The following is a 14,545-nucleotide window of genomic DNA, read 5'->3' as shown; positions in this document are numbered from 1 at the left end:
TTTTGAGAAATCGGCAGTGCCCTTCGATATGGGAGTTTTGTACTTGCACTGTGGGAGGCCATGAGGAAATTTGCTCTGGCCTTTGCAGGCAAGAAGTCGATGGTTGCAAGAAACATGTTTCGAAGCTTCAAGAAAGACAGCTGCCAATTCGTTTTAGAAATGTTTTGTGGTGCTTATTGTGGGAGCTTAGCAGTTTCAGTATAGGGAACGTGTTGCAGGGCACGCTGTCAACAGCTTTTGAATTAGGCCTTGGTGTGGATACAGCTTCTAAAGGCACCTGAAATGTGAGGGATGCACATTGTTGTTCCACAACTTGAGTGGGATCATAAACATTGGTACTTGTTTTATTGGTGCATGGATAGCATTGCTTAAAGGAGCCATGAAGAGAAAACACAAGTTTGGTTCATTCAAAAGATTGTCTCGTTAGAATCATACTGACCGCTTTTAACGTAAACTTCGCTCAAATAAGCTACATAATTAGGAAAAACGGGAATGGTCATGCGACCCACCAGCTCATTTCCCGCAACAGAACCTATGTCGTCACATGAGCTAAGCTCTGCGATTGGCGGAGGCTGGCAGAAGCAGACGCAAATTAGGTAGAACTTACAAACTAGACGAACGAGCGATTTGCGCTTAAATTTAGGGCACATTCTTTACAAAGCAATAAGAATGATGGGACAAACAGTGGAAGTTACGAAAGCACATGTAAACATAGAAGTACTGATGCGTTCTGCTGTTCGTACTGCGCACAGCATGCTTGGTTTAGCTGTACAGCACTACGGGGCTTGGGGTTGTCTCAGACGACACTGGCCGATTGACGCAAGCAACGGTGTCTTACGTGACCCCATTTGTCGAGCGAGCACTGTTTCAGGGAACGAATATTTTCTCCCAGAACAAAAACAAGCCAGGTTTAAATGCGGGCAAAAACAAACCAAATGCTTGCCACGGTATGGTGGCGCCATCTAGGTTACGGAACGTAAAGAAACGCGGGAACAAACCAACCCCGCTGTACAGGGTGGAGACAACCTTTGAACGGTCCCGTGCCGCCGCAATTGGGCCAACGGGCTCAACGCGTTATTCTTTTCGTTTCCCACGAGACCTAGCAACGCGAAACAGACAATATGATTCAAACTTTTTCAGTAAACCGCGTTGCGGCGATAATTTTAGCGCGGTTTTGACACAATGACTTGCTTCGGCGGCGAGCGAGCAACCGAAAATGGCGGCGCCAGCGTATACGTGTCTCTACCCTGTACGGCGGATGCGTGAATGAAGGTACTCTAGGCTGCAGAGCGGTCGGTTCCAGTGATGTCACTTGGGACCACGAAAACGCACGATTGAGCGGGAAAATCAAAATTTTAACCTAAATTGTTTAATTTCTCAGTGAATAAAGCACCGTTTGTATCCGGACAAGCGCTGGGGGCACTATAAAACACGAAATCTTTCGAATAAAACCAACTTGCATTTTCTCTTCATGGCTCCTTTAAACGCACCTACTATGGGATCAAAGTGGCCAAGTTGATTGAAGGGCAGCCCACTGTGGGAAGCACTGATATTCAATTATTGCCCCTCTGCTTCTTGTATGTTATACACAATTTGGCACTCCATCCACGCACTCTGTCATAGTGGAAGGGTGATGGGGGCTATGAGAAGTCCCCTTGTGCTGGGGGCATTTCGGTTGCGGGAGTTTTTAGGGCACTTAAATCTTCTTACGTGGCTTCCGCTGGCATTGTTTGCCTTCTGCGTTCACAGTTGCCAAGGGCTGCTTGGTCGACCGCACTTAGTCGACGCATACACTGGAGGTGCACACTTGACGTCGAGGCACTTTCTATCCCGACAGTTTGAGTCACTTCGGCAGGGCCGATTAACACCAGGCTAGCCGATGGCTTCCCTTGGCGAGTTGCGAGGCCTCTTGAACTTGAAGGGATTTGCACCTGTTTTGTGTTTTATTCCTGCTCTCTGCACCCTTTCATTTGAAAGCCATTTTCTATGTGCACACGTGGAATTTGGGGCCATCCTGTGCTCACAATGACAGGCTTGTCACCTCGTGTGGCATGTAAGGATTAGGGACATGTTTGTTTCTCCCAGTGTGCCACCTTGTGCGAGAATGTATCCCTCTACGCCCCGCTGTTGCAATTAGAGCTAGTTTTAAAGTGGCTCCAGTAAAGTATCTGTCTGTGCATCACAGTCACTCCAGCTCAGCTTCGTTATGCTTGGTATGCTCTCTCTCGGGGCTTAGGGGATAAAGCTGAAAAGCATAGTGGACTGCGTCACCTTTCGCAGCTGCGCAGGTTTCTTATTCTGTCAGTTATGTTGCCACTTGAAAGACTACTTAATCATATTCGTCACACCCTGCATTCTGTCTATTTTCTATGGAGGGATGAAAACGTGAGAAACTGTGGGAATTAACAGGACGCAGAATAGAAGACAAACACACGCAGCCCCGTGTGCGTGTCTTCTACTCTGCGTCGCGTTACTTTGCTCTGTTTCCCACATATACAACGAGCCCACTTGCTCTCTGTTCTAAGAGGGATCAATCTTGAATTTCTTAAAATCTGTTTATTTTTTGTTTTTCTGTGGGTAAATGTTCACTTGTAAAAACAAAAGGTAAACTGTGGTGGCTGTGGGGATGTGAAGCAACGCGTTTCGTGGTTTAGAGGGGTCTTCAGTACCTACCCTAGTCGACAAAATGCCTATACTGGAATGGGTGACTAAGGCCTCACTTCGAGTGAGTTGCAAAAAAAAAAATAATAAGGAAAAGGCAAGAGCCAGAAGATAGGTATTGCTGCGCTAAGCCATTTTATGCCGTACCATTTGTAACATCTGAATTCTTGAAAAAGTGTGACGGCACTTGTGAAATTGCTTGTGGTTAATAGCAGGCATGCGAAACTGCAACCAATGCTCCTGCACCTTGCAACTTTTTGGTAGGTAAACTTCCATGCCTGCTGCTTGTTTTGTGACTTGTTACGCTCGACTTTGATTAAAACCCAATGAAAACCGTTAAAGTTGTAACGAAAAAAAAAAACATACGGTGCTAAACAGATGAGGGCTAAGAAAACAAGAAACGACAGATGCAGGTGCCATATGAGAGAGCAGCTATAAGAGGATTAATATTTGCTTTAAAATAGAAAGCTGATTTGCCTTTAATGCACCTTACAACACTTTGAGCAACTAGGATAATAAGAAGTGGGTGCTAGGAGCAGGAAAAATGTTCAACTTGCATTGACTGAATTACCATAAAGCAGCCTTATTGAGGCAGTGCTAACAGTTGAAGTCTTTTCGTTTGCATCTATGCCGTATGAGGTTTGTAATTGCACCTCAATCCAGAAATGCTGACAGACCACACACCCCTCATTTTGTAGGACGAATTGAATGAGTCGATGAAAGCGGGCTGGTGTGTGTGTGATCACAAAAGAAGGAACAGCGTACATGCTCCCATTACTTTGTCTTGTGTAATAGTGTTTTCTCATTTTATAACTTCTCATTTTCTTATCCAGTTAATGGGCAGTCATGTGGCGATCCGCTTGAAATCTGAGTTATTCTAGTTGCTCAGAAAATCATTTCTCAACTGAGGTTCAGTGGGTTTTCTCAGTACTGGCTTGTGTATCTTTCATAAACAGCTGCACAGTTCAGGGCACCCATATAAAGCATAAAAATTCAGTGCAGCAATGCTGTGGTTAATGGAATCAATGGTGTATCTGCTCCCTCTCTTTTTTGCGACTCGCTTGGCTACGCCAGGCACCATAGAATTTGATGGTGTTCTAAAGGGCACCAAATGCGCTGAATGTTTTTCAGTTCATTTCCTTCATTGTAGGTCAAACCAAGGTTTCTGATGAACTATTCATATTCTTACTGTCTGGGGCCTGTTACCCAGTCGTTTACCCTCTTAACCCTTTGAGGGTCGAATTTTTTTGAAAAAAACTTTCCCTGGTGGTCAAATTAGTTTATTGTGGATTTGGAATGTACAATTCCCTGGTGGTCAAATTAGTTTATTGCGGATTTGGAATGTACAAAATGTCTAAAGTCAGGATTAAATGGTAAAAAATTATCAGGAACAGTATTTTGGGGTCAGCATCACTTAGAACTGAAAAATGTTCAATAGTATTTCAGAGTGTGGTATTCCTTGAAACACGGGTCTATGCACAGTGCCTTATCGCAGTCTGCACGCATAAAGCGCATGTCCGAAAATGAGCTGTCTTCTACCGAAGAAAGACTGTCTTGCGATTCAGACTCGGTGAAAGGAGCAAACTCAGAGTCAGAAGAGTCATCGCGGTCGGTGTCATCAGAGCGGGCAGTTCGTTGGGCCATATCGCCGCTTTGCCGTGCATCTGAAGAACTCGAAGGCAACCCAGTAAACGAGGAGAGCGAGAATAACCCATGCGCGCCGGTGATAAACAAGCTAATAGCAGCGTAAATATAGATAGAAATCAACTTCCGCCGCCCCCGCAACGGAGTCTCCGATTGGGTTACTTCAGTTCCAAGCAAGGAGGGCAAGAATACCTAGTGAGCGTGGGTAATAAACAAGATAAGAGCAGCGCCAATATAGATCGAAATCAACTTCCGCCGCGCCAGATAGCGAGCGCCGATCAAGTTTCGGGCGCCTCCGATGCGATCACGTGGCGAAACTGAAACCACGAAACGCGTTGACACGTACAGACGCCGAAGCCAGAGAATTCTGTTTTTCACCGCAAGAAGGTAGCAAAATCATATTTCAAACACTTCTTGTAAGTCCCAGGAGGTAGCAGCACCTCCCAGGGAGCATGCATCATTAATATGGCGCGAAATTTCAAACGGATGCTCGAAATCGTACCCGTACGGCAAAGACCTTGCGGGACGGAAAACTGCCGCAGTACACGTACGGCAAAAACCCTCAAAGGGTTAAACAGCTCCTGTTGGTCTCAGGAATCACCCCTGATGGGTTGTTGTGGATAACAGGAATTCTCGTGTCAACTGCAGGTGTCTCTGCTGACACACATGCTGTGGAATCGCCACTGGAGGAAGCTCGCACAAGTTGGAGCAAACCTGGGATTGCATCGGCACCACTGGAGCAGATCCGTGGAATCGAATCACACTATTTTTGCACTTTTCACCATCGGAGCTTGGCAGTCAGCGAGTGTTTTTATTTGCTTGCCTCGTGTCACCAAATCCCTGCAACCTTGAATGAGGTCCTCGTAAGGCAAACTATTCAGTGCTTGCCCCCATCTCCAAGGAGCGGCAGGGGTGTTCAGTGCCCGCTGTTAAGAATTCGCACACTGATCCGACATCCACTTTCGTTTTTTTGTCACGTTTACAGCTAAACTCATGAATCGTAGCATTGCATTATGGGAAGCTTTGAAATGTCTGCAATTTGTAAGGCTATATCTGAGCCCTTTGGCGAAGCTGTTGTCTTTTATTACTGTCAGTAGGCCCACAAAAGCCTAAAACAGGCTGCCGACTTGGGCACTATATTTACTGCTTGTTGGCCAAGTAGGGGCCGGAACACGAAAGATCAAGGAAAACTTTTTGCTTGCGGCTCTCATAATTGCATTGTGTTGCATTCAGTGGTACACAGATTGTTCTGTCACACTAAGTCACCTACACCTGTCCATCTGTCAGCTAAGCAGGAGAATGGTGTGGACAGTTTTTTTTCTTTTTTTCCCGTTTTTGTTTATTAATAAAGCATAGGATCCTGCCGATTTTATAAGCATAGTTGAGGGGTGTTGCTTTGCCCACGAACACAAAGGCTTGTACATGCCCTTGCTTTATTTATTTTTGTACAAAATTAAAATATTGTTTATTAAGATATTAAGGTACAATTGAACTAAGCGGCTTGTACTGACATTTAGCTCTGTAAAATAATCACTGCACAGAGTACTGAAAGATGAAATTCAACACATTCCTAATCACTTGCCTTACCGTGGTGCACCAAAACAATTTTGTGTTAAATAAAACCGCCTTCAAGTTGAGCCAGACCAAGGGCCGTGTAGTCCCAAGCTTACCGTTTCTGTGCTGCTAATGTGCTGTTGCGTGTACATGCTTTTTGTGCTTGTCTACCAGTTGTGCCTTACTGAGGCTCTGCTGTGAACACAGTAGCATTACTGGGCTCTCATGGTGTAGTTTGTCCCTTGTGGACACATTTTAGGGATTTTTTTCCCGTTCTGAGTGGAAGAAAAAGCATAAGGTGTGAAGTGCAAGTCCCTTTGCGTATATTAGGCTGTGTCCTACTGCACCATGTTTTGTGGCAGTATCTTTGGCTCGGTCAGGAATTGGTACCTTGAGAACGACTGTCTCACCATTGTTAGCCACCTCGCCAGCCTGTGTTACTTCGGGCTTCACTTTTTATGCTGACGTTCCGGTAAATTTATGCTGATTTTTTATGTTGGCATCACTTGTGTCGTTTTTTATGTTGACGTTCCAGCCTGAACATTGTAATGTGTGTTGCGTGTTTTTCATAAGAATGCAGAGAGAAAAGATGGGTTATTGGGAGTAGCATCTGGACTGGGGTTACTACCTCTCTGCTGAGGGAAAAGAAAAAGAATACGGGAGTGTTGTTCCGAGCAGTATGGATGACTATTTATGAAAGTGCTTACAAAATTGTCTTCACTCTATTTTCATGATTTAGTGCAACTGCAGCAAAGAATTTACTTATGCATCAGTTTTAATAGTGTACACTTGCTTTATCAAAGCATCCATTTCTTCATTTCGCAAGCGTGCACTTGTACTCTGAAAAAAAAAAAAAAGAGAGAAAAACGAAACAAACAAAAAAAGATTTGCCTTGCATCCTTGCACGCACCTCTTTCGTGCACGTGTTAGTCTGTCGAATCGATGACTGTTACCACACAGACAGAAGGAAGTGAAAAATGGCAACCTAAAGGTGGCCTTTATGGGGTCCCTGGTTGTGATGTGATACTGATTACGTTTAAGCAGCGGTGCATACTTGGCTGCAGGAGAGTCACAGAGACATTTTCTCAGGGGGCAAATGGGAAACGTTTGCAAAGTTCTGCAGGAATTGAAATCAGTAAGACAAAACTGATGGACTTCTTTGTTTTGTTGTGTTACTCAATGGTTGGACATATCATGTGGACAAATTTTGAATTGTCGTTGCACAGGGTAGGTGTAGTCAGTTGGTGTTAGGCTATAACGGGAGACAAATGGATTCTCTGGTCTTCTTTGTACCTGCATTTTGCAGTTTAACCTGCGTGATTCATTATTTGGCTATTTAGTGGATGCCTGGAGCCTTAGTAGCGCTAGTTAATTTGTAAGTGCCAACAGTAAGAGGAAACACATTGGTTGTTTGCAGTCGCTGCACCAGCTACCGTAATGATGTCCGCCTGATTTGTTATGTGCAGACCTGAAGTAAAAATCCTTGATAAGTATCCTTGCAATGAGGCCAGCTTTAGGAAGAACTGGCACGAAAGAGGGGTTAAGGTGGAGAGAAGAGAACAATGACAATTTCTTTTTTTATCAGTCTCTACCCTACACAAATAAGCAAGGGCACTAAAACGGAAATAAATCGTGACACTTTGTACAAAACTTGTTTGTGCTTGCAAGATTTTTTCCTTAATTCTTCAATGTGTACTTTTCGTGGGGGTCCAAACATGCCAGTACCCATGGCACTTTATTCTTTATACAGCCCTAATTTGGGCCTTGGAAGCACGGTAGAAAATGGCATACAGCTATGGCCTGAGGAAACAACATTGGTAGCTGTACTGTGCTCTCAAAACTGCACAGAGTATCATATATTACGCTGGAAAGCTATGCACAGTTTCACAGAAGAGCGCCGAAGTGAGGGTCGTCGATAACCGACTTGAAAAGGGGCTGTTCATTCTTGAGGTTTCCTTATTTGCATGTTTTGAGGCGCTCTCCCACACAACAACAGAAACTGACATGCATGTGGTTGAAGGGGCGGGAAAAGAGTTGTATAAAGTTTACTGCCTTGTGATGCAAATGGGCTGGTGTCCTGGATGGTAGCCATTTTAAAGTATGTGTGCGCGCATGTTCTAGGGGTCATCCTTTTAGACGGCTTACAGTGCTGCTGCAGTGCATTGCACCCACTTCTTTGTTGAAGAGCTCACCAAACTTTGCTTGGACGCTTGTCTGCCGCTTGTGCTTCATGTAGTTGCCCTTTTGTATCGCTTCTTCGTGTTAAACCAAAGCCGGGGGCGAAGCTTGTGGTTTCATAAAAACTGGTAGTGGGCTGGGGAGCGTCTGTTTGGGAGTCTCGTATGCATCTTTGAAACACTTTGGTTGCTCCAAGAGTGCCATGAGTAGCTTGGAAGCTTGATGCATTGTTTGATGTAATAGGGAACCTGTAATTGCATACAGCGTGTGCCACTGCCTGTATCGATGAGCGGTGAAGTGTGACATTGCGCAGATGCGGCGTAACAGGCATTGACATCAATGGTAGGGTTGTAGGCAAACAAAGGTGGGGAGCGATCTCATCGTGAGAGGCACATCACTGATTTTATGAAATATCTCGCATGGTTTAGAGAAGTCATCTCCAAGTACATTGAGTCCATATGCACGCAGGTTTAGTTGCAATAAATTTTTTCAGGCTTAAAGGGTCAAAAAGAAACAAATTGGAAAGTTGCCGTCGTGCAGAGCAGTTGTGTGATGCAAGTGTTGCATGCGCATGCCCACGAGCATTGGAGTTGCTTCTGCTTGCTACTGCTACCAGTGGCCGGGTACTATCCTTATTTGCCATTAGAATTTGGTAACACCACCAAAGACTCCGAATATGGCTGTTCAGAGTTCTTTTAATTTGTGTTCATGCATTTGTGGTATAATACGTCAATATCTTTTCAAATGCATGAACGGGAACCACTTTTCAACGCCAATGAACCTCGGTACTCCCATCTTTCGCCTGCGCCTTTCCGCCTCTGTTTACGAAATGCCGCTTGTCTTTGCGGCCTGCTACACAGCTTTGCTCGCACACACGTTCACAGGCAACTGCTTGTCATTTGCAACTGAAAGTGGAATGTATAAGCATGCTCGCGCGCATAAACTTGGCTATACTAGACTGAAACAAGTTAGGTGGCAATCCTAGATTTTTGACATTGTTGTCAGTACCTCACATCAAGATGTTTATTTTTTGTTTATAACACGTTGATGGCAAAGATGTGCAAAGTGATTCGCGTAGTGCAGGCTGAGTGGCTGGCACACACCGGCGCGTCTGTTCTTGCTGTCTTTCAGCGCCTCATGGCTGGCAGTGGGCAGCCGGCACCCGCCAGAGCCGTGGTGGGCCGCCACCGTCTGCGGCGCCGGCCGGCTCGGGGGTGGCCCCCTTCCGTCGCCACTGGTGCAGTGTGTGCAACAAGTGCTACAGCAGTGCGGCCAAGCTAAGGCGCCACCAGACGATGCACTACCTGCAGCGCAAGTTCTACAAGTGCTCCTACTGCCCGCGCCGTTACTCCTGGATGGAGACCCTGCACGTGCACATGAAGCGCGCCCATGGACAGAACATGTCCGCCTGGCAGCAGTAGCACCCTCTTTTCTGTTTTTGGCCGCGCTCGTGTTATAAACTCCCAAACGGTGACTTTCTGCAGAAGCTCTGTGGCTGAGGAGGAATGTGATGCTTTGGTCATATGGCTGTGTTCTTAATGGAGGGAGAGCACGGATCAGGCCTTTCTCGTGTTGTGTGAGGAGTGCTCGTTAAAGAAGCCCCGTTTGGCCTACGTTAATCAGTGGCCGTCCCTTTGTGACCGCCCTCTTGCGCATGTGCTGCGTGGAACTTGTTGCTTTTTAAACCTGAAATGTTTTTTAGCTGATGGTGTTCCCGTAATGGCACTGTTACGCATGTTCAGCCATTGCAGTGTGTTGCGGTAAACTTCTGAGACAATCCTCGTTGCTTTGCTATGGAAGGGAAAGTTCTGCAAGTTCCCACTAGTATAATTTAATGCCAGTTCACAGCTATCATAGCACGGAGAGGCATAGATGAATTGGGGTTCATTCACATTCTGTAGCTGTGTATATCGATTTTTTCATAATTCAATGTGCAAGAAGAAGTAATATTTGGTTTAAGCGGTCACGAGCTTCAGTCTTGCTGAAAATACTTGGAACTTTGTCTGCAACCTCATGTGCATTAGCCTTTTTGATAGCCAATAACTTTTCAATATGCGCCTGGTTACAAACATGGTCGCTGTATAGCTGGTTTGTATGCCCTCCAGGGTGAGATATTCATTGAGTTCAGGCAAAAGTGCTGCTGCAAACGTGAAAGTTAATAACTCTAAGCCTTTGCTAGATTTCCTGGCAAACTGGCTAGTAGGTATTTCCAACCCATTTTCCACTTAGCACTAATGGATTCTACCTAATGACCAGTTTGCAAACCCTCCCTTGTTTTTTCTGGCAACTTCGAGCCAGGTGACGGGACAGTTGAAGAGAAGGAACCTAATGGGCCTCTGAAGTTTAAACTGGAAGCATGCAACCTCAGATTTTAACTTGGTTTGCTGGAGGGCTGGGGAGTATTGGTTCAGCTTCTAGCCTGCCTCACACATTGGGGAACACAGAATTTGATGTAAACAGGATAACTTCAAGTGCATGAAAGTGACAAATTCTGTATTTCTCCTTACAGTTGGATTGCTCTTGAATGTTTAGTTAATCTTTTTGTGACGAAAATAATTTAGGCATGGCACACTAATGGTTGAACTTTCACCAATGTCTAACGTTATTTTTTACAAATTAATCTGGCTGGTTCTCTTAAAGTGTTTTAAACATTTCGTTACCATGCCAATTCAAATCAATCACCGGTGATCAATGCTTTATATTGCCGCTTTCGACATGCCGTACTCGTTTCTTGGGCACCTATTCCACCCCAGTAATTAGTCTATGCACTGCACTTTTAGAATCAGTTTAAAATTTCCCGCTCCGGCGACACAGATTTTTGGCTGCATTTTTTGCGAGCTGAGGTGCATGTGTTCATGCGAAAGGGGGTGTGGCTGGTGCGCTTGACAAAAAGGCGTGCCGCTCGTGGTTATGCTGCATTACCAGGGGTGAGACAGCTGCGCATATTGCGCAGTTTTGATACAAAGTTGTTTTCCTGCGCCAGGCTGCTCCAAAAGCTTGAAAATCGGAAAAATTGCGCCAAACTGCTCCAAAACAGTATGAGAGCCAAGGATTTGAACGCTCCCGTCAGTTTCAGTGGGCGAAAATGCTTTCTGACGGCATAATTTTTCAGCACCCCTAAGGTGATGGTGTTTGTAAAAGTTTAATTTATTGATCAATCAATAAATCAACAATGTCGTGGTGCACATGTTATATTCTGTACATTTTTAAAGCTTTTCCATCGAAAGCCATCGCAAAGTCCTATATAAAAATACTAATGTTTACTGAGGCGACAAAACTTGTTCAAGCTGATGAAAAAACGGCAATTTTTGGAGCGCCATATCTCCGGAACGACATCACTGGGCGCCGCATTGGAAAACATGATCGGCGGGCGAAGCAGTTACTCGTGGTTCAGGCTAGTTCACTCTAGGTCAGGCAGAGTGCTATTTGAAGATTTCTACCGTGGTTTCGGTTATGGGGGTGGGTACATTTAGTTGTTTGATATGTTACGGGAAGTTGCGCCGCTCGGAAGACTGAGTTCATCAAAAACAACGCGGTGCCCGCGAATTTGCCATGTTTCGGCCTTGAGTGTGAGGCGCGGTGCGTGCCTGAAGTGAAATTTCGGACTTATTGCGGTGTTATGAAACGCTGTTATTGCTGCCTTTGACAGCGAGCTTCCTCTGGTACAAGGAATACAAGGACTCTGGTAGAACATACTTTATCGAAAGGCTATTTCAGTGTTATTTACGTTCAAAACCGATGAAAAAGTGCACTCCCCCCCCCCCCTCGATTTGCCAAAAATTTGATTTTTTAGGCACATAAGCTGACATAATAAATGTCGTTCACTGCTCCAAATCAAGGTTCTTCTGCTCCAAAATCGAGATTTCGCTGCTCCAAAAACTGCTCCCAAATCGGATTCAGCTGTCTCACCCCTGCATTACCATCAAATTTTTTTGATCGAAATGCTCCCAGCAAGTCAAATACCAAATTATATTGTCAGCTTTGTAATCTGACAGCATTGAGAGGTAATAATTACCTGAAAATGATACCAGCTATTCACTAGTGAGCTTTGGTTTGGTAAAAGGGTAGCTTTGTTCTGCCAAAGCTTATTTTTGAAGGTTACTCGCATGTCGAACAGGTGGACCTGACATTTTCAGCCAGTTTCAGAAGTTTCGGTTTTGTTTTTTGTGTTGCGAAATTCATATTTGAAGCTACTATGCAGTTACCCAACTTCAAGCCAATTTGCCATGCTGCCTCCATCGCCCGATATTGTTCATTGAAAAAAGCACACCGCTCGTGATTTCACTTTGCCCATGCCTTATTTCTGTGATAATGGCTCCAGCTGAATGTTGAAAGATAACACTAAGTCGTCGGCTATAAGTTCATACAAGGAGAGTGCCTCCAATCAGCCTTGAACAGCGCTAGCTGTTCACTGGGCAGTTTCGTTTCTGTACGAGGCCTAGTGTCGCTTCTTAGTAGAACTGTCTATTCTGAAAAGTCTCCAGCAGGCTTGACATTGTTTCTTTTCGAAAATGGTAGGTGGTGCAGCAATTTAGGAGGCTCATAGTGCTGAACGCTTTTTGTTTTGCAACAGCTGCGCAGTGAAAGCTTGCCGAGTCAGATTCTAGCGTATCGCACCATATTCCTGCGAACAGGACTACCATAGCGAGTCAGAAGATGATAATAAACCGCAAGTGAAAGTTCTGACAGATAATTCATGATCAGAACGTCAACAAGCATCACCACCGAGTTTGGGTTTCAACTCCAAGCAGATTTCTTGGCATGGCTTGCTTGCCCCAAATCTCGTGCTGGCCGTAGTCATTGACAAGATGTTTTCACATCACATGGGGGCTAATTTATGCCTCTAATAATGTCAAGCCACCAGATTTCTTCCACAGAACCATCCAAAATTATGCGTTTTGAAATGGAGGTTGGGCTTCACCACAAGGCAGGCACCACGTGTGCTAACATTTTTTTATATCTTACTAAATTGTTCCACGCAACTCAATCTGTTTTCTGGGCGGGTTTTTTAAATGCTTAGAAAGTGTATATTCTAATTTTTTTTGACTACTTCAACAACTTCAGTTTTCTTCAACATCGCGACAAATATTTTAAATTTAATAATTTTTGCAACCATTATTTACGAAACATTATTAAAACTGGTTTAGTTGGAAAGGGTGTGAAATCATATGTATTTTATGTCACTGCAATATGTTTACCACAAAAAAATTGTTTTCTAGACCCCTAAAAATTGGTCAATTTCCCGCAGTAATAGAAGTGTGACCAGATTTTACAGCACATGTTAGGTGCTTATCTTCAATTTATTAATTGAAAGGGTTCCCTAAAACTGATTTTGCTCAATCTGGCTTTGTTTTCAAAAATTAACATTTTACTTCGTTACATTTCTGTTGGTGCAAAGAAAGTCTGAAGCTTTTCTCTATAAATGAAGCGACAGTGAGGCATTTCCTCTTCATTTTGTTGTCTCCTAGTACAGCTGTGATGTTGGATCTGGCCTTGCATACCAAGAGCTATTCACCTTGCACAATTCTGCAAGTCAGTGTTTTCCTGCACTATCTTCTTCATAGTCATGCTTGTAACAAGTACTTGACCCAGCTTTGCATTTGTCGCACAGTTATGGGGAAGAAATTATGCCCAAGTTCTGTCAAGTCTAAGATACTAGCAAATAATTACAAAACTTGATGTTATCTTCTTCTGCACAGACATTTTTCATTGAAATGCCATTCTCATGTTTTCATTTTTGGATGGGGTAGCATGATTTCAGGCTGCATGCCTTGACTCCCAACTTTCTAAAACTTTTTTACTGTGTAACTATATCAAAGGTTTTGTCATAGACCTAGGGAGTCTTTTCTGTCATTGTTATGAGCAGTGCCATATGTTAATGATGTCAACTTCAGAAGTTGTTACAAACAATGATTGCATGCATTTGTGACTGCTCTATTAAGTGTAAACGTAACTATGCCAGGGGCTTGAGGCTTGTTTCTGCATGACTGCTAATATCCTGTAATCCCTTGTTTTATGCAAATCGTAGTCGTGGTTTTGGGGAAATGTACGCTGGTGCCATACTATTTTCATGTACGTGTACATGTCTAACAGCCTGTTGCAATTTGTCATGTTTTATCTTCCATATCATGACGTTGCATCCCCTGTTAAAGCATCATGGTTATTGTAAGTTGGTATATGAGCCCTACCGTTTGATGCCCATCTCTGAGGGCTGTTCCTCAAGTAGTGTCCTTTCACTTGCTTATTCACACCTTATGGACGCACTTAATAAGTCGGTCTGAGTGGTTGAGTGTGATATTTTAGGTGAGCTGACATTTAATTACGTATTATACGTGCAAGAATGGTTTGGTGGTGGGAACAGAGACATTGCATTCACATTTACTGTGTCCCTCTGCACTTGCTCTTGTAAACTCTGTGCTGGCTCTGGATTAAAATCTGTGATTTTTTAACTGCTGTGGCTAGTAAGTGGTGATAATTCTCAGCACACCAGTGTTTACTGACTCTGCTT

General features: G+C 44.1%; 1 protein-coding gene across 21 annotated transcripts in view; it reads left to right on the top strand.

Moving 5' to 3' along the window:
• LOC144169907 (uncharacterized) overlaps positions 1 to 14,545 on the top strand; it is a 179,404-nt gene that overhangs the window by 7,090 nt on the left and 157,769 nt on the right. Inside the window, exon 5 of one of the 21 annotated variants that reach the window (XM_077699345.1) lies at positions 9,169 to 14,488. The exons of the other annotated variants lie outside the window; for them this stretch is intronic. Coding sequence (XP_077555471.1) covers positions 9,169 to 9,458 — 290 coding nt within the window. The 3' untranslated portion in view covers positions 9,459 to 14,488. Of the gene's footprint in view, positions 1 to 9,168; positions 14,489 to 14,545 lie in introns of those variants that run through there. 21 annotated transcript variants of the gene reach the window in all.

Source organism: Haemaphysalis longicornis, unplaced genomic scaffold (assembly GCF_048455015.1).
Source record: "Haemaphysalis longicornis isolate Haplotype H1 unplaced genomic scaffold, Haemaphysalis longicornis Haplotype H1 scaffold_2, whole genome shotgun sequence".
Taxonomy (NCBI): domain Eukaryota; kingdom Metazoa; phylum Arthropoda; class Arachnida; order Ixodida; family Ixodidae; genus Haemaphysalis; species Haemaphysalis longicornis.
The sequence above is the reverse complement of the archived record's forward strand: the minus strand, read 5'-3'. Positions and strand labels throughout refer to the sequence as shown.